This window comes from Ursus arctos, unplaced genomic scaffold (assembly GCF_023065955.2).
Source record: "Ursus arctos isolate Adak ecotype North America unplaced genomic scaffold, UrsArc2.0 scaffold_34, whole genome shotgun sequence".
Taxonomy (NCBI): domain Eukaryota; kingdom Metazoa; phylum Chordata; class Mammalia; order Carnivora; family Ursidae; genus Ursus; species Ursus arctos.
In genome coordinates, this window is record NW_026623030.1 from 14,617,408 (window position 1) to 14,635,148 (window position 17,741).

Consider the following 17,741-nt stretch of genomic DNA (forward strand, 5'->3'; position numbering starts at 1 on the left):
GGCATATTCTGTTTATGCAGTAAAATCTCAATAATTATAACCTAGTAGGGACGTGGTTTAAGATACACTTTCCCTTCCAGCTGCAGTACTAGGAATATATATACATTGGGATGCTTGTTGATATGCCCTTGCCTTTTTGCATGAATGGGTACTGTTTTGGTGAGCATATTTCTTTTGTGATGTACTGGAAAGTTTTGATCGTTGGGTATTTCATATCCTGAATTAATGAGCACTTTTCCTTCTTAGGTCCTAACATCTGGCTAGAGTATGGCCAGTACTCAGTCGGTGGAATTGGTCAGAAAGGTGGCCTTGAGAAAGTCCGTTCTGTGTTTGAAAGGGCGCTCTCGTCAGTTGGCTTACATATGACCAAAGGACTCGCCATCTGGGAGGCTTACCGGGAGTTCGAAAGTGCGATTGTGGAAGCTGCCCGGGTGAGTGGCCCGGTCTCTGTGACCGGTGCTTGCCTTTGCATAGTTGGGGCTGTCTTTGTAAGTGGCCGTGGAAGAACACAGTCAACAAAATGGTCCTCGCCAGTCCCTTAGTGGGTAGGCAGTAAAGTAAAATCAGTAGTCTTTATGGAACAGCAAGATTGATTTTTTTGATTAAAAAGCAGATGACCCTGTAGTTCTGATATTTAAAAATACTATTTCAGTTATTGGTTCCAGGTGAATATACAAGAATAAGTATGTCATTCAAAAAAAAATATATGTTTATCAGTCATGTCCAATAATAACTGCAAGAGATAAGAGATTTGACCCCATCATAATTGGATTTTTTTAAACTCTGATTCAAGGATTTTGCAGTCCCCTCCCAGTGTCCCCTCTCCCATGTTTGTGTGTGTGCGCAGAGTTACCATCAGTACCTAGTGGAGCCCTCTAGTAGATGGTTGTTATTAAAGTAGCCCAGTCCCTTGTGGATTACATCCCTGTTGAAAAGTCCACAGTGGTGCCTTCAGCTTAGCCTCACAGAGGCGTCGGGGCTAACTCCTCTGGCTGACATTTGTCGCCCTCTAGCATCAGACATAACCCTGCTCCCGTTGACAGTTGTGCACTTGCTGGCTACTGTACTTACACTGTTCCTTCACCTGGGAGACCGTTTCCTCCTCTTTCTACATCGGGAGAGCCTGCAGATTCATCCCACATGCCAGCTCCTCCAGGAGTCTTTCCTGATTTCCTCCCTTCATAACAAAACTCAGCCTTAAAAACCAGCTGAAAGCAAGCCACAGTACTTTGCAAGTTGTGATACTTTCTTTCCTGATGTTTATATTCTGCTTCATTGCAGTCATTCGTGTGTGTATAGTCAATATATACATTTCTTAAATTGCTTCTTGCTTTTCACCCCATCATAAATACTTAGTAGCAGAGACGTTAATTTTTGTGCCTCTTGCAGCATTTGACACAATACCTCATGTATCAGAGGGTCGTATATATATATTTTTAGTTTGAACTGAAAAGCTTGTTGAAATATTTTTTGAAGTAGGAAGGACCGCAAAGTTTGTCATTTACTACAGATTTGCTTCTTTAGCCCATAGCTGGCTTCCTTTCCCCTTTTGACCGGGAACAAACCTTTGATTCACAGCTGGAGAAGGTCCACAGTCTCTTCCGGCGACAGCTGGCGATCCCACTCTATGGTAAGAGAAACTGACCTGCCAACAGCCAGCTCTCCATGGTTTTTAAAGTGCTTTGGGGTATGTCCTGTCGTTAGGTCTTTCCCAGCATCCTGTGAGGCAGATGTTGCTGGCGTTCTTACTGCCACTGGGCATTGTCACTGTGGACGAGGCCCTTGGTAAAAACGTACCTTGAATTGTTAATGCTCAAGAGGATTGAGGGTCAGCCAGCAGGACTAGAAGCCGGACTTCCTGACTCTCCGTGTCGTCTATGAAGACGCTGTTGGAGAGGTGGAGTTACTATAAGGAATAGGGAAACTGACCCCCTATATTTTTTTGGGAAACTTTATTGAGTAAGAGTTCCATCGTGAGCATTTTCTCTTTAGCAGTAACCTCTTCCGTATCAGAATGGGGATTTTCCACGGGCTCTTACCATTCTTTTGCGGGGGGTGATTTGGTTCAGGGACACTGTCGATCGGAAGTGTTCACGTCTGAACTTCTTGGGCTTTTGGTAAGGACATTTCTCTTTGGGGGAATCTGCTTTGTTAAGCCAAGCCTCTGAAGCTCTGGAGCTTGAGCCTGAGCAGCACCTGGAGGACTTTTCTGGGCGCGGAAAGAGTTTGGTGCTGCTGTCTTGTTTGTTCTCTAGGCGTGGTTACACACTGTATGTCCTTGGCACCTCTGGACAGCTGCTTGAGCCCAGACATAATTTCTCTTTCTACTTCGTGGTTTATTTAAATTCGATTTAACAAATTATAAAGTGGCTTTCCAGTTGAATCCTTGGGCGACACGCAGAAAAGGCTAGAACCGAGCGGCCTGCAGGTTTCATCTCATGTACCAACGTGATGTGGCCTAGTACAGTGAGTAGAGCGTGTACTTGAGCCAGCCTGCCTGGTTCAAGGCCTTGCTCTACTGTGAACTACAGACGACTACAAAATAGGGGTCCTGATAGAACCTACTCGTAGAGTTGGGAGGATCGAATGAGTTAGTGGATGGAAAGTGTTAGAACATAGGAAGCACTAGGTAAGTGTTGCTATTATTTAACTGATTGATTAATTGGTAGGGCTTCTGGGGGAATTGCTTTGAGACAGAATCTAAGGTCAAGTCTGGGCCCAGTAGAAGATTCAAGCATAAGAGTTGCCCTGGTCACTAATGCGGGAGGGGCTAGCATCATCCGAGTCTCATGGTTTAATCTCTGGGTTGATAAAACTCAATGGCAAGACCTACGGGGCTGAATCCATCTTTCAATAGATATGGAGGCCACGTTTGCAGAGTATGAAGAGTGGTCAGAAGACCCAATACCAGAGTCCGTAATTCAGAACTATAACAAAGCACTCCAGCAGTTGGAGAGATACAAACCCTATGAAGAAGCACTGGTAAGTGTTGGCCTCTTTACAGTAACCTTCTCGCTGCAAATTTTTCCCTAATCAATAGTTGCATCTTTAAAATTTGTTTTGTTGTGAAATCTGTAGAGTATATAAATGTGTGCGTACAGTTTACATACTAATAATAAAGTGAACGTCCATGTACCCACCACCCAGGTTAAGAAATAGAACATTGCCAGTACCTTAGAAGTCTCCTATGTGCCCCTCTCCGATTGCCTCCTCTTCCCTCTCCCGAGAGGTAATCACTTTCCTGACTTTTGTGATAATCGTTCCCTTGCTTTTCTTTATAGTTTTACAATCTATGAACATACCCTTGATTAATATATTGTTTAATTTTGCTTGTCTTTGAGCTTTAATATAATGGAATCATGCTGTGTATTTCAGTGAACATGTTTTCAGGTCGTAGTCATGTTGAGAAGTATAGTCTGTCTGTTCCACGGTTGCGAAGTTATATGTGTATGCCACAGTTTATAGATCTACATTCCGAGCTGGGTCGTTTTCCAATTTGTTGCTAGGAGCAGCGGCATGTTTCTGGCCATGATTGTGCGTGTCTCTTGGTGCACATATATGAAAAGGGGTTCTCCAGAGTGTATCCCTAGGAGGAATTGCTGGATCGTAGGATCGTGCTGAACTGTTTTTTTTTTTTTGTTTTTTTTTTTTTTAAAGATTTTATTTATTTATTTGACAGAGATAGAGATGGAGACAGCCAGCGAGAGAGGGAACACAAGCAGGGGGAGTGGGAGAGGAAGAAGCAGGCTCATAGCAGAGGAGCCTGATGTGGGGCTCGATCCCAGAACGCTGGGATCACGCCCTGAGCCAAAGGCAGACGCTTAACCACTGTGCCACCCAGGCGCCCCATGAACTGTTTTCTGTGCTATCAGTCGACACTCCTGCCTGGGAGTTCTCCCTGAACTGAGGGTTCTCCTTGGTCTCACCAGCCTTCAATACGGACATAAGTTTGCGCCACTCTCACGGATTTGAAGTTGTAGTTTTAATCTGCATTTCCTTGATGACTAACAAAGTTGAGAGTTTTTTCACATCTGTTGGCCATTCAGATTTCCTTTTTTGTGAGGTGCTGGTTGAAGTCTTTGTCTCATTTTTCTTTCATCTGTATTTTTTTCTAATTAATTCATAGGAATCCTGGATCTTTATCCTTATTTGGTTGTATGTATTGCATATAAGCTTCCCCCAGGTTTGTGGTTCGTCTTCTTATGACATCTTTTGATGAGCAGTTCTCAGTTTTACTCTAATTGGATTTATCATTCTTTCTCTTACGGTTGCTGCTTTTGTTATACTCAAGAAATCTCTCCACGTTCCAAACTCATGAGTATTCTTAGCTCTGTTTTCTTCTTAAAGTTTATAGCTGTGTATTTCATGTTTAGATCTTCATATGGAATTGATTTTTGTGTATGGCGTGGGGTGGGGTTCAGTTTCATTTTCCATATGAGAACCAGTTGTTCCAGCCTGATTCTGATAATTCCATCCTCCCCTCATTGATGTGCCGGCCCACATCTGTCATAGATTAGCTGTCTGTTGGGGTGTGGATTTATTTCTGGGCTTTCTATTCTGCCCCACTGGCTTATATTACACTGTCCTAATAATGATAGTTCCGTAAGTTTTGCTCTTAGGTAACATGAATCCCATCCATGTTGTTCCTCTTCAAGAGTGTCTTCTCTTTTTTTTAATTCTTCAGACTTGGATTTGGAATCAGCTTTTCAGATTTGATTTAAAAACCTGTTGAATTTTGTATTGAAATTGCATTGATCAATTTGGGGAAGAAGATACATCTTACAAATATTGAGTTTTCCAATCTATGAACGTGGCATAGGCCTTTGCTATTTAGGCGTTATCTTTCTGTAAAGTTTTAATTTCATCTGGTCCCTTGAACACATTTTTTAGATCTATTTCTAATTTATTTTTGATCCTATTGAAAATGCCACCTTTTTAAAAGATTTGCTTTTCTAATTGTCCTTGGTATATAAATTGTAATTTTTTTTTTTAAAGATTTTATTTATTTATTTGACGGAGAGAGAGACAGCCAGCGAGAGAGGGAACACAGGCAGGGGGAGTGGGAGAGGAAGAAGCAGGCTCCTAGCAGAGGAGCCTGATGTGGGGCTCGATCCCAGAACGCTGGGATCACGCCCTGAGCCGAAGGCAGACGCTTAACTGCTGTGCCACCCAGGCGCCCCTGTAATTTGTTTTTTATACTAATTTTTTTGTCTATTGAACTTTCTAAATTCTTATTAATGATCAATAGATTCTTTTGGATTTTCCATGTTGACCGTACTATTTGTTTTTTAACCATAATATTGTTTGTAAGTGGCGTTTTTCTACCTGTCTTGGTCATAGAATACTTTCAGCTTCGTTTACCAAGCCTCCGACTCACGCTCATGTTTTCTTGCCCTTCTTGTCTTTCTGTCTGACCGGGAAGGCAGCATCGTTAAGTCAGTCTTGCACTATACAACCCCGGCTTGCTTCGATTCACCACAGGCGTTCCCACTTCCTTTGCTCTTCTTTCCCTGCATCCCAGAGCTTTCATGTGGAATCATTTTTATTTTGCTTCAGGTACACCCTTTAGAGTCTCCTGCACTGGATATTTGCTGGTAACAGATTTTTCTCGGTTTTAATTCGAAAAGGTCTTCACTTTGCTCTTCTTAAAAAGTTCATGTCTCAGGATGTAGAATGCTAGATTAACGGTTATGTCTCCTGTCTTTCTGGCTTCTAGTGTTGCTCGTGAGATGTCAGCTTCTTTGATGGCAATCCTTGTTTTCTCCCTGGCCCATTTTAAAATCTCATTGGTTTTGTTTGATGTCCCATAATTTCCATACAGCAGGTCCAGGTGCGGGTATCTTTTGTATTTATCTTTTTCACAGTTGGTTGGGCTTCTTGGCTCTGTTTTTGGTAACTTGTGGTATAGTAAGACAGCGACTTTGAGAGCCAGGCTGTCTGAAGTTTGCATGTTAACTCTGCCAGCTACTAGTTCTCTGACTTTGAGCTTGTCCTTAGCCGCCGTGTCTATCAGTCACCTCGAATGTAAGATGGGATAATAATGATGCCTCACTGGGAAGACCAGATCCTTACTATATCTTACACCAGCAGAAGCTTAACCTTCACCTAGACTTTGTCCTTAGTATTTCTTGTGTCTTTGCCAGTTTGCTGACGGTCTTCAAGATGGTTTTCATATTGAATCCAGCAGTTTAAGTTGTGTTCAGTGGCTGTCTGGGTAACCAGTTTGTCATTGTAACTAGAAACTGAGCCTAAGACATCATCTTTCTACTCGGAGCGTGTGTGCTCTCCTGCTGGCCTGCCTGTGCCCCTCGCCCTTTTTCACACGTAAATGATTGGTATGTAGTTGTTTTTCTCCAAGCTTCATTAATGAAATCCTCAGCTGGTTCGTTTAAGTACGACCATTAGTGCAGTGTGGCTGAAGAGGAAAGTTGAGTAGGGATTTTGTCTGAAAAGAATTTTGATTGTAGGTCTTTGGATCAGTAAACATTCAGCCTAGCCTCTTTCATGTTCTGCATGTGCCTGTACGCTGGCAGGAGCTGACACTTGGAATGAGAAGCCTTGGAATGGAGGCAGCGAATCACTCCATTGTGGTTGCATTCACTGCACTCAGTAGGCTGAGAAAGTGACTTCTGTTTTGGAGGAATGGCTGGCCATGGTCACTGGCAAAGGTGTTTCTCTGTCATTCAGTTTCTGATGGATGCCCCCATCAGAAACCCCCTGTGGCCTAGGGGTGGGTTTGGAAAAGGGTTTATGGAGCCTTTGTAACTGTTGCCATGGAGAGGCACTGTGGACTCTTACTCTACCTGTCATGTTGTAGACCCCGGCATGCCAGAGCTTCTGAGAGAGGGGACTGGGGATTCTTACTGACGTAGCCAGTCTTGCCAGAATTTAATATGAAGATATGTTGTGCTTCCTAACAGTGTCGAGTAGCTCATTTCAGTCTCATTGTGCTTCCCCTTTGCCTTAGTTGCAAGCAGAGGCGCCCAGGCTGGCTGAATATCAAGCGTACATCGATTTTGAGATGAAAGTTGGTGACCCTGCTCGCGTGCAGTTGATCTTTGAGCGCGCGCTGGTCGAGAACTGCCTCGTCCCAGACCTGTGGATCCGCTACAGTCAGTACCTAGTAAGACCGCTTGATTGTTCTCACTTTTCTCCTTTTTACCGATTGAGACCCTGTTCAGAGAAAATCAGCAAGAGGGCCAGGACTTAGTTGTGGACTGTCTCTGCTTCCTCATTTTCCCTCATTCTCCTTTCCCCTCTGCCAGCTCACTCAGGGAATTCTTCGGGTGTTTCAAGTCATTTCAGACTGATCGCTAACTGTAAAAAAATTTGCTGTCTTCTTATTGAGGACCTTATGACAGATTAATTTTTTTTCTTGCAAGTTTTCATTATGGGAAAAAACTTAAGCACTAGAACATAATTAGTAAGGTGAAACCTTGTGGGCCCATCAGCCAGCTCCAACAGTTAATTCACGGCACTAGTCTAGTTTCGTGTATATCCTTAACTTCCTTCTTCCATGTGATTTTGAAGCAGATCCAGAAATCACATTTCATTGGTAAATATTTCAGTACATCTATATATAAAAGATTTGAATCAGGATCCAGCCTAGGTCCATCCGTTAGGATCGGCCGATGTCTCTTAAGGCTGTTTTCATCTATAGGTTCCCCTTTCTACCTCTCTTCTTCTACCCCAGCTCCCCCTTGCAATTTTTTTGTTGAAGAAACCAGTCACAAGAGGCATTTCTAAGGAAATTTCTTTTGTCAGCTGGCTGTGCTGGAAATGTTTCGTTGATGGTGAAGTCCGTAACGGCAGCATTTTCTCTCCTAACTCTGGACTTCTTTATCGTAGGATCGGCAGCTGAAAGTAAAGGATTTGGTTTTATCTGTACATAATCGAGCTGTTAGAAACTGCCCGTGGACAGTTGCCCTATGGAGTCGTTACCTCTTGGCCATGGAAAGACATGGAGTTGACCATCGAGCGATTTCTGGTACAAATGTTTTTATGGGAAGACTCTTAAGCTTTCTGTCCCAGGCCAGAAACCTAATGCTGTGACAATCATTAAATCAGCCTTCCCCTGGGTGTTAACTTCTGGACATTGGGTGTTAGTGACAGAAAAGGCCCTAAGTGGGAGATAAACTGGTTGTAAGATTTTAATGTGCTAACATTCATTGTGATTTTCCAGGAAGTTGGTGTCTTTTCTCCAAACTTACTTGACCTGGAATTCTTTTAGTGCAGGGCATCTTGTGGAACATGCCCTTTCTAGAACAATTTGTGCAAATTCCGGAGGCGCTTTTTTTTTTTAAACATTTCACTCTAGCTCATTTCACTTTGTTGCCTCCTGTCATTATTATTAAGTCATATAGTATTGGATAGTCAGTAGAGGTTTTTATAACAATCTTGATAATTTATATTACCTTCCTTTTGAATTGGTAACAAAATCCTGGCTTGTTCTTCAATTCCAGGGACCTTCGAGAAAGCTTTGAGTGCTGGCTTCATTCAGGCCACTGATTATGTGGAGATTTGGCAGGCGTACCTTGATTACCTGAGGAGAAGGGTTGATTTCAAACAAGGTATTTAAATTCACGTGTCAAATTCAGTTCTGAATTTTTTCCGGACATGTCTTCTGGTGAGATGTCCCAGTTGCCCAAATACATCATGGTTAGGCAAATGATGTAGACCTGTCATTGGCAACTGTTTTCCCCCAGAAGTTTTTGCTACTTACATCCTTAAGTCCTGCTGTGAATTATAAGGGAAAAGACTTAGGGTCTCCTGCCAGCACTGTCCATAATGTGCTGTTTGTTCCGGTGTCTTTTTCCCCAACTATGTGATGAGGGCAGGACTGGCAATTTAATTTCTGTGTCCCCAGCATGATGCCAGGTGCCTAATAGGCTCCCAGGAGTTTCACTGTAGGATTAAAAAAAAAAAAAAAAAAGACAAACCCAGTGTGCAGTTTCATGAAGCCAGACTTCTCTTGCAACTTCCAACAGACTCCAGTAAAGAGCTGGAAGAGCTGAGGTCCGCATTCACCCGCGCCTTGGAGTATCTGAAGCAGGAGGTCGAGGAGCGTAAGTGTGGCTCCACCCACTGCTTGATGCAGTTGTCTTTCCTCTTCTTGGTGGATGTGCCTTCTCAGTCAGAGGCTGTTTGTCTCTAAACTCTTTTAATTTTGACTAATTCTGTTCTTACAGGTTTCAATGAGAGTGGAGACCCAAGCTGCATGATCATGCAGAACTGGGCTAGGATCGAGGTAAGTGTTTTTGACAGATGTGTCAGTGACATCCACCTTTGAAGGACATGTGGCTGATGTTGAGTCAGAATCCTAGGTGATGGTCTGGACTCTGTAAGGATTTGTGCTCTATAGCTTGGTGCCCATTCATCTGTATCTTAGAGAAAACACTAGCACTCAGGTCAGAAGTTAGGCAGCAAACGTCGGAATGCCAGGCCTTCACTTACGGACTTCTGCCTGGTGCCTGGTTCGTGAGAGTATCCCGGGTATGTACTGTCTGCCAGGCATTTTACTGTGTGCTGGGGAAATGGGGTAGACCTGCTCCGTGCCCCCAAGTCTTTGATCTCCTGTGGGAGACAGAAATTTGACAAATAATTAGAGGGTGTAATGAATTGAATATTATTCTTGGACCAAGGACCCCAAGTGAGTAAGGTATGGAACCTGTCCTTGATCAGGTCACAGAACTGTGAAATTCTAATCCTGTTTTATTTTCTGAGGGAGAGTCAGGTCAAAGAACCAGTATCTGTCAGGTCCAGAGAGTTTCACTTGCCCAGGTCCCTTAAATGGCAGAGCTGGGACCTACTCCTAGATCAGTCTGTCTTTTCTCCACATTGCCTCTCAGATGAAGCGCTTGTAGTTAAGCTTGATAAAAATAAAAAACAAGCGACTAGCCAGTTCTGTTGTAAGTACGTGTGGGCTCCTGCTCTTTGCTCTCAAATAGCATAGGCAGACAGCTTGAGGCTTGTCAGAAAGCCTGAAGTGGTTGAGCTGGGCCTGTCGCCGTGGAGGGTGGCAGGGGAATGTCCAGGGAGTTACGGAACACGGATCAGGAATTGGGGGGGGGGTTAAGGCATGTATGTTTGAAGTATGTTTTATAACGGGTGCCAGTGTCCTAAGGTTTGAGTCTTTCCTAACGATGCCTGTTAATGCATTTTAGGCTCGAATGTGCAATAATATGCAGAAAGCTCGGGAGCTCTGGGACAGCATCATGACCAAAGGGAACGCCAAATATGCCAACATGTGGCTCGAGTATTACAATCTGGAAAGGTAACCGGCCTGGGGGCGGGATTGGCGGTGCCTGTCAGGGAGGGGTAAGCTGTCCTCAGTCCTGGCTGACTTCTGCCAGTCTGGGCTTGCTTCTCACCACAGGCCGCCGGCCTTTATCAACCTGTCCTTCGTTAGTGGCTGTGTGTGTACTGGGCGAGGCTAGGGAACTAAGCCTAATATTTTGTGCCCAGGCTTGTCGTACAGCCATACATTTCTTTCAGTTCGTTATTTTGGTTTGTTTTGATTTTTGCATATGTGTTTTATTTGACTTTTGGGGGAACTATTTTTTATGATTGCTTTGTCTGTCAAAGTGGAAAATATTAAAAAGCAAAGAGAAAAACCCCAAAATTATCTGCAGCAACAGCCCCAGAGACATAACCCCTGTTACCTAATGGTTTGGGTATATTCGTTGAGATTTTTCTATGCTTAATTTTTTTTTTTTTTAAGAAAATGCAGTGATAGTGTACATGTTACAAATCTCTAAAACTTTTAAAAATAAATATGACCAATAATATTTATAACATGGGGAAGGTGTAAAGAATACGACCAGCTTTTCCATTAATTGTCTCTTGAACACTGCATCTCAGATATATTTCTATATACTTTTTTCTTTTTTGAATATTTTGTTTTTGTCCTCAATTAAAAAAATAACACGTGCTCATATTAAAATAGAACATTTGCCAAACTATGTGGTAGAGAGTGAAAGTTTATTACTATCTCACCTAGAGATGACCACTATCAAAGGGTCACCTGGGTGGTTCTGTCAGTTAAGCGTCTGCCTTCGACTCAGATCATGATCCCAGGGTCTTGGGATCAAGCTCTGCGTCAGGCTCCCTGTCCTGTGGGGAGTCTGCTTCTCCCTCTCCCTCTGTCTGCCACTCCCCCTGCTTGTGCTCGCCCACTCTCTCTGTCAAATAAATAAATAAATAAAATCTTAAAAAAAAAAAAAAGCTTCTTGAATGTTCCTCTAGGGCAGCAGTTCTCAAACTTTTTGGTCTCAGGACCCCTTATACTCTTAAAGTTTGAGAATCCTGAGAAGCTTTTGTTTATGTGAGTTTTGTGTATTTAATATTACCATATTAGAAACTGACAAATATTAATAAATATCAATATCACCATATTAGAAAACTGAGAAATTAAAAAATTGTCAAAATAATAAATTCATCACATTTAACATAAAGAATATATTTTTTATGAAAAATGATTCTTTTCCAAACCCCAAAATAATTTAATGAGAAAAGTGGCATGGTTTTGTATTTTTGTAAGTGTCTTTAGTCTGGCTTAGAAGACAGCTGGATTCTGATGTCTGTTTCTGCATTCACTGTGTTGTGAATTCTCATTGAGAAATATGAAGAAAATTGGGCTTCACATAGATAGGAGGTTAGAAGAAAGGGTTATTTAACCTTTTCAGATAATTGTGGATATTCTTTCATACTAGAGCAAAATTCAGCAAGTGATAGTTTCTTAAGTAGTTGCAGTGTGGAATCTGAAACCATTTATCATTGAATTTCTCAGACTCCATTACATTAATATCCATTGGTTTGTTTTGTACTTTGTTTTTTTTTTTTTTTTTAAATATTTTATTTATTTATTCAACAGAGATAGAGACAGCCAGCGAGAGAGGGAACACAAGCAGGGGGAGTGGGAGAGGAAGAAGCAGGCTCATAGCGGAGGAGCCTGATGTGGGGCTCGATCCCATAACGCCGGGATCACGCCCTGAGCCGAAGGCAGACGCTTAGCCGCTGTGCCACCCAGGCGCCCCTGTTTTGTACTTTGAATAGACCTTTTACCCACACGTGATTCTGTGACATGCATCGTTCATTTGGAGAATACTCATTTACTAAGGCCTGCAGCTCTTCCACTGCCAACACATTTCGTCATACAGTATTTAAAAAATCACATTTGTTTATATCCTCAGTGATCTTAGTAGAAAAGTCTTTTTTTTTTTTAAGATTTATTTATTGGAGAGAGTGCATGTGCACACAAGTGGGGAGGTGCAGAGGGAGAGGAAGAGAGAGAATCTCAGGCAGACTCCCCACTGCGCATGGAACCGGACCAAGGTGGGGTGGTGCTTGATCCCATGACCCTAAGATCATGACCTGAGCCGAAACCCAGAGTCAGACGCTCAGCCGACTGAACCACCCAGGTGCCCCAGTAGAAAAGTGTTTTAAGTAGGAAGCTGTCAAACTCAAAGTGGCAGATAGAAATTTTCCAAAATTCTGATTTTTGCTTAAAAGCTGCCATTTTATCATGGCAACAAATACAGCCAGGGGTTTTCCTTGAAGTGACAGTCTTCCTTCATTAATTTTCAAGAATGTCTACCAGATACTCAGGTCTACGTAACCACAGTTTTTGTCACTCAACTGTTTTCTCAAGTAAAAATGGTGTTCCATGAAAAAACAAACTAGTTCAGCTTGCATCCCAAACAAAAAGATAATGGTTTTCTTTGTGACAACCATTGTACTTTGGTGTGCAGGAAAAGTGTTTTATATGTATATCTCCTTCTGTCGAACACAGTATGAAAAATAGTGTGCAGTCTTGATTTGTGCCAAGGGCCACCGTAGCTTTTGTACCATCAGTGCAGATGTCAACACAGCGAGAAAGTCAGTTAATGTTCAATAATAACGAAAGCAGTTTTGACTTTGCAGATCGCCCGAAAGGGTCTTAAGAGACCTTCAGGGCGTGTACGTGGATTATACTCTGAGAACCGCTGCTCTTTTTTTTTTTTTTTTTTTTTTAGTGTTCTAGTATGTATTTATAATAGTTATGTATATTTATAAGTTTTTTTAAATAGAAATGGGAATATAGTGTTTCATAAGTGTTGTTAGTAGGAGAACATTGTTTATAATTACTGTGATTAGCTGCATATCTTTCCATGTGAGTATCAGAATGCATAACTCTGGGCATGAAATCTGACCGTCCTCTGGACTGGTGATTCTCCCCTTGGATAAGACAGCATCCTAGAGTTTCTCTGAGGACTTTATCAAGTTAGTGTAGCATTCTTAGATCCCCCCACCTGTGTTGCAGATGCCCGTTCTATAAACGCGGGACACCTGGTCGCAGACTGCTGTCCCAGGTGCATTTTCCAGTAGCATCTCCTTGCTAATGGAAAGAGTGACTTAGAAGAAAGCCTTTGTTTTGACTGGAGGGAAAAGGAGAAAACATTCTAAGTAGCAGTAGTACAGATAGCTGTGGATAGTGCTGGAGGCCAGAGTCATCGCAGTGCTTCTGATCTTGTGACGCTACCTGCCAGAAGACGGCCCCTCCCTTGGCATGCCTTCTGCTTTGCGTCCTGGTGGCAGCAACGGTTTGTTTTCTGTCCTAGGGCACACGGTGACACCCAGCACTGCAGGAAGGCCCTGCACCGGGCTGTCCAGTGCACCAGTGACTACCCGGAGCACGTCTGTGAAGTGTTGCTCACCATGGAGAGGACAGAAGGTAGGGACCCTCAGCTCCCTGCTTCTGCCTTAGAGTCTGTCCCATCCGCCCTTTGGTCTCAGGACTATAGTCTGTGAGGACAGACTGTGTACGGGTAGAGCCGCTCAAGTGGTGCTCCGTGATTAGATTGTCACGCGAGCCCACATCCCCTTGCCCCTCTGCTCAGAGTCTCCGAGTACCAGGAGGGCTCTCTGTGACGTGGCTCCGGCACAGGGTTCTCACCATTCTTTGCGGTGGGTGCTGTTCTGTCTCCTCGCTAGTTACCAGTAGCACTCCTCCCTGGCCCCCAGTCACGACAGAAACATCTCCAGACTTGCTGCCTGGGGACCCAGGTCGTTCTAGCTGAGATTGTGTGCTCCAGCACAGCGTCATGCACACCAAAGGCGCGTTGGGAGGCAAAGGGCTAAACGTGGGCTTTGGGCATGAGTGCATCCCTTGTAAATTTTAGAGCCTTGATATTAAGTTCTCAATAGGAAAATAATGAATTTACCCATGGGCATTGATCTGGATTTTGGGTGTGAACCCCTCAGAACTGGAAGTAAAACACCCAAGCAACAACAGCAAATAAAAAACACACCCATATTTATCATCTGAGCAGCTCTTAAAATCCTTTGGTCCTCACATAAATGTCTTGTACCTTTTACGTTAGAATGTCTTCATAATCTTTGCTAATGAGAGTAATAGATCATATTCTGGTTTTTAATTACTTTTTAAAAGAGAAGGGAAATTTTTTAAACTTTTTTTTTAAGACTTATTTAACTTTAGAGAGAGAGTGAGCAAGCATGTGCAGAGCACGCTTGAGCAGGGGGGAGGGGCAGAGGGAAGAGACATGGGGCTCGATCCCAGGACCCTGAGATCATGACCTGAGTTGAAATCAGGAATTGGACTCTCAACTGACTGAGCCTCCCAGGTGCCCCAGGAGAAGAGATACACCTAGAAGGGGGCACCTGCGTGGCTCAGTCAGTTAGGCGTCTGCCCTCGGCCTTCTGCTCAGGTCATGATCCTGGGGTCCTGGGATGGAGTCCTGTGTTCTCCCTGCTCAGCAGGGAGTCAGCTTCTCCCACGCCCTCTGCCCCTCCCCCTCTGCTCATGCTTTTCTCCCACTTTCTCAAACAAACAAATAAAATCTTAAACACACACACACACACACACACACACACACCTGGAAGAACTGTTCAAATTCCTAAAAGTTCAAGCCTACGGTAAGGAAATCGGAAAATGGGGAGCCGAGTCTCCAGTTCTTATTTCTCATGGGAGAGATCTCTTGTGGAGGTGTGGGGAAATTAAGAAAATTTTGTATTATTCTATCCTTTAAAATTCTAAAAACTGACAGTTTGCTTCTGTTTCTATCAAGGTACCCTAGAAGATTGGGATATAGCTGTTCAGAAAACTGAAACTCGATTAGCTCGTGTTAATGAGCAGAGAATTAAGGTAATGGTGCTGGTAAAATCTTCAGAAGCTCTGCTAGCTATTTTGACAGTGTTTGGTATGAATATTTCTTGTCAAAACCTCTGAGGTCTTCCTAAGAAGCATCTTTTACTCAGAGAATATTAATTAGTGAAATCCTTGAATCAGTATGTATCATTTTCTTGGATTGGCTTAGAACTTTAGCCCTGACAATAAAAGCTTCATGTTGATGGGGAGTTTGGGGCCTGAAGTTTACTGGGATATAGATGGAAAAGCTAGGGATGGAGCCTCACTTAGCCCTGTGAGTGGAACGTAAACACATCCAAATTAATTAGAGCCCCAGTTTTATACTTTGTTTTCTTTCTTCTGGTGAGTAATTACTGGGGATGCTGCAGGACATCCCGTAGACGTGAGATACGGAACCCTACGAAGCCTGAAGAAGCCCTGGCAGGGAAAGTTGTCTCACGCCCTTCTCCTCCTCATGACCTCTCCTTTCCCTGGGGTAGCAAATTTTGGCTCCCTGCGTCCTCTTTCTTCTCCGCTAGGCATGGGCCCATAGAGGTCCCACAGTTGCTGCATCCTAGTAATGCGTCCATGCTCCTATCTTCCCAGGCTGCGGAGAAGGAAGCAGCCCTTGCCCAGCAGGAAGAAGAAAAGGTCGAACAGCGGAAGAGGGCACGGGCCGAGAAGAAAGCGTTGAAAAAGAAGAAAAAGACCAGAGGCGCAGACAAGCGCAAAGCAGAAGAGGATGATGAGAAGGAGTGGGGCGATGATGAAGAAGGTAGAGCTTTCTGGAAATGTTATTTGGGAACACTTCTAACTTCCAGAGAAGTTACAGACACCGTACAGAGAACTAGTGTCTGAACCAGCTGAGAATAAGTTGCTTGCATGGTGCCCCATCACCCTTCCTGTCCCTGCCTGTCGTCCACATGGGTGTCCTCCCCCTGCTCGGGCTCTAGGTCGTGAGCCCGGCACTGCCCTGCAGCCACTCCCGCCTGTCCACCTGGGCTCCACTCCGTCCACTGTGCCGTTGCCCCCTCTGCCCGCCTCCTGTGTGGTGCCCCTTCACCCCGCTTGGGTTCCCACAGTCCAGCTGTCGCTGTCCCTGCCCTTCAGCCTCTTAGGCTCTAGCACCCCGCACCGCCTTGCTTGGCCTACTGGATGGTTTTGACTTGGTGGAGTTTCCAACTAGGGCTTCTCTCGCCTCTGCCATTTCAGGGGTGGGCGGGTGTGGGTCAGATTTATTTTAGCACGGTCTATCAAGGGAAAGAATTGTTCGTAGACATTCAGGGACTCCATGTGTTTTCCTAGTACAAAGGTGTCAACCAGAGGGACCTTTCTTGTGCACCTTTTTGAGGCCGTCAGAAATGACCATGGATGGGGGCGCCTGGGTGGCTCAAGTCATTAAGCGTCTGCCTTCGGCTCAGGGCGTGATCCCGGCGTTCTAGGATCGAGCCCCACATCAGGCTCCTCTGCTGTGAGCCTGCTTCTTCCTCTCCCATTCCCTCTGCCTGTGTTCCCTCTCTCGCTGGCTGTCTCTCTCAAATAAATAAATAAAATCTTTTAAAAAATTAAAAAAGTGACAATGGATGGAGATTAGCTCACTGTCCTTGAGGGCTCCAGGTGTAGCAGGGGAACGCAGATGTAACACGTGCCTGCAGTGGCGTATAATCGGGACCGTGGGAGAGGATGGTCTGGATTAATGGTGGAGGCCAAAGGAGGGCGAGGTGCGTGCTCGGCTCCAGAGACAGGAGCCGGGCATGTCATGTGCAGCCGCTGCAGACCCGCCATCCCGCAGTGGGAGGAGGGTTACATCGAGTAGCTCACCGGAAGAGAAGAAGCAGTTCGTTAATCGTTGCTGCTTTTCTTCTTTCACCCTACAGAGCAGCCTTCCAAACGCAGAAAGGTGGAGAACAGCACTCCTCCAGCCGGGGACGCACAGGACCTAGAGGCAGAAACGGGACTCTTTGGGAAGAGTGCGCCTGTAGATGTCGACCCCCCCTCCAAGCAGAAGGAGAGGGCGGCCGCCCTGAAGAGGGACGTGCCCAAGGTGCCCCACGACAGCAGTAAGGACAGCATCACCGTCTTCGTCAGCAACCTGCCCTACAGCTTGGGCGAGCCGGAAGTGAAGCTCCGGCCGCTCTTTGAGGCCTGTGGGGAGGTGGCGGAGATCCGCCCCATCTTCAGCAACCGGGGCGATTTCCGAGGCTACTGCTACGTGGAGTTTAAAGAGGAGAAGTCGGCCCTGAAGGCGCTGGAGTTGGACCGGAAGACTGTAGAAGGGAGGCCGATGTTCGTTTCCCCCTGTGTGGATAAGAGCAAAAATCCTGATTTCAAGGTGGGTCTGTTCAGAAAACGCCTTTCATGTCGGGTTGCTGTCGACAGACTGAACGCTCTTTGGCTACAGTAACTAACATTTAGAACCTACGTGGAAGGTCTGTAGTCTGTTAAGAGCTAGACTCACACATTAACCAGGGTCTGTTCTGAGCTGGGTAGGTGAGGCCTGACTCACGGCTTGGTCACTTCGAGCTCGCACTAGTTGACAGATGATGAGAAAATTGGAAATCACAATAATGGGTACTTGCCACTGAACGTTGAGGAGTGGCAAGGGGCTGTGCGGAGT

The 17,741-nt window shown here is 44.6% G+C and overlaps 1 protein-coding gene across 4 annotated transcripts in view; it reads left to right on the forward strand.

Moving 5' to 3' along the window:
• SART3 (spliceosome associated factor 3, U4/U6 recycling protein) overlaps window positions 1-17,741 on the forward strand; it is a 35,990-nt gene that overhangs the window by 13,654 nt on the left and 4,595 nt on the right. For 2 of the 4 annotated variants that reach the window (XR_007190566.2, XM_026515046.4), the window contains exons 4-16: window positions 247-431; window positions 1,579-1,630; window positions 2,858-2,982; window positions 6,968-7,123; window positions 7,849-7,987; window positions 8,463-8,570; window positions 8,988-9,065; window positions 9,189-9,247; window positions 10,164-10,273; window positions 13,599-13,711; window positions 15,066-15,142; window positions 15,731-15,899; window positions 17,002-17,456. Coding sequence is in view for 2 of the 4 variants with exons in the window: in XM_026515046.4 (XP_026370831.2) it covers window positions 247-431; window positions 1,579-1,630; window positions 2,858-2,982; window positions 6,968-7,123; window positions 7,849-7,987; window positions 8,463-8,570; window positions 8,988-9,065; window positions 9,189-9,247; window positions 10,164-10,273; window positions 13,599-13,711; window positions 15,066-15,142; window positions 15,731-15,899; window positions 17,002-17,456 (1,826 nt within the window). In the remaining 2 variants the exon portion in view is untranslated. Of the gene's footprint in view, window positions 1-246; window positions 432-1,524; window positions 1,631-2,857; window positions 2,983-6,967; window positions 7,124-7,848; window positions 7,988-8,462; window positions 8,571-8,987; window positions 9,066-9,188; window positions 9,248-10,163; window positions 10,274-13,598; window positions 13,712-15,065; window positions 15,143-15,730; window positions 15,900-17,001; window positions 17,457-17,741 lie in introns of all 4 variants that reach the window. The other 2 variants (XR_003320582.4, XM_026515045.4) reach the window with 1 other exon arrangement.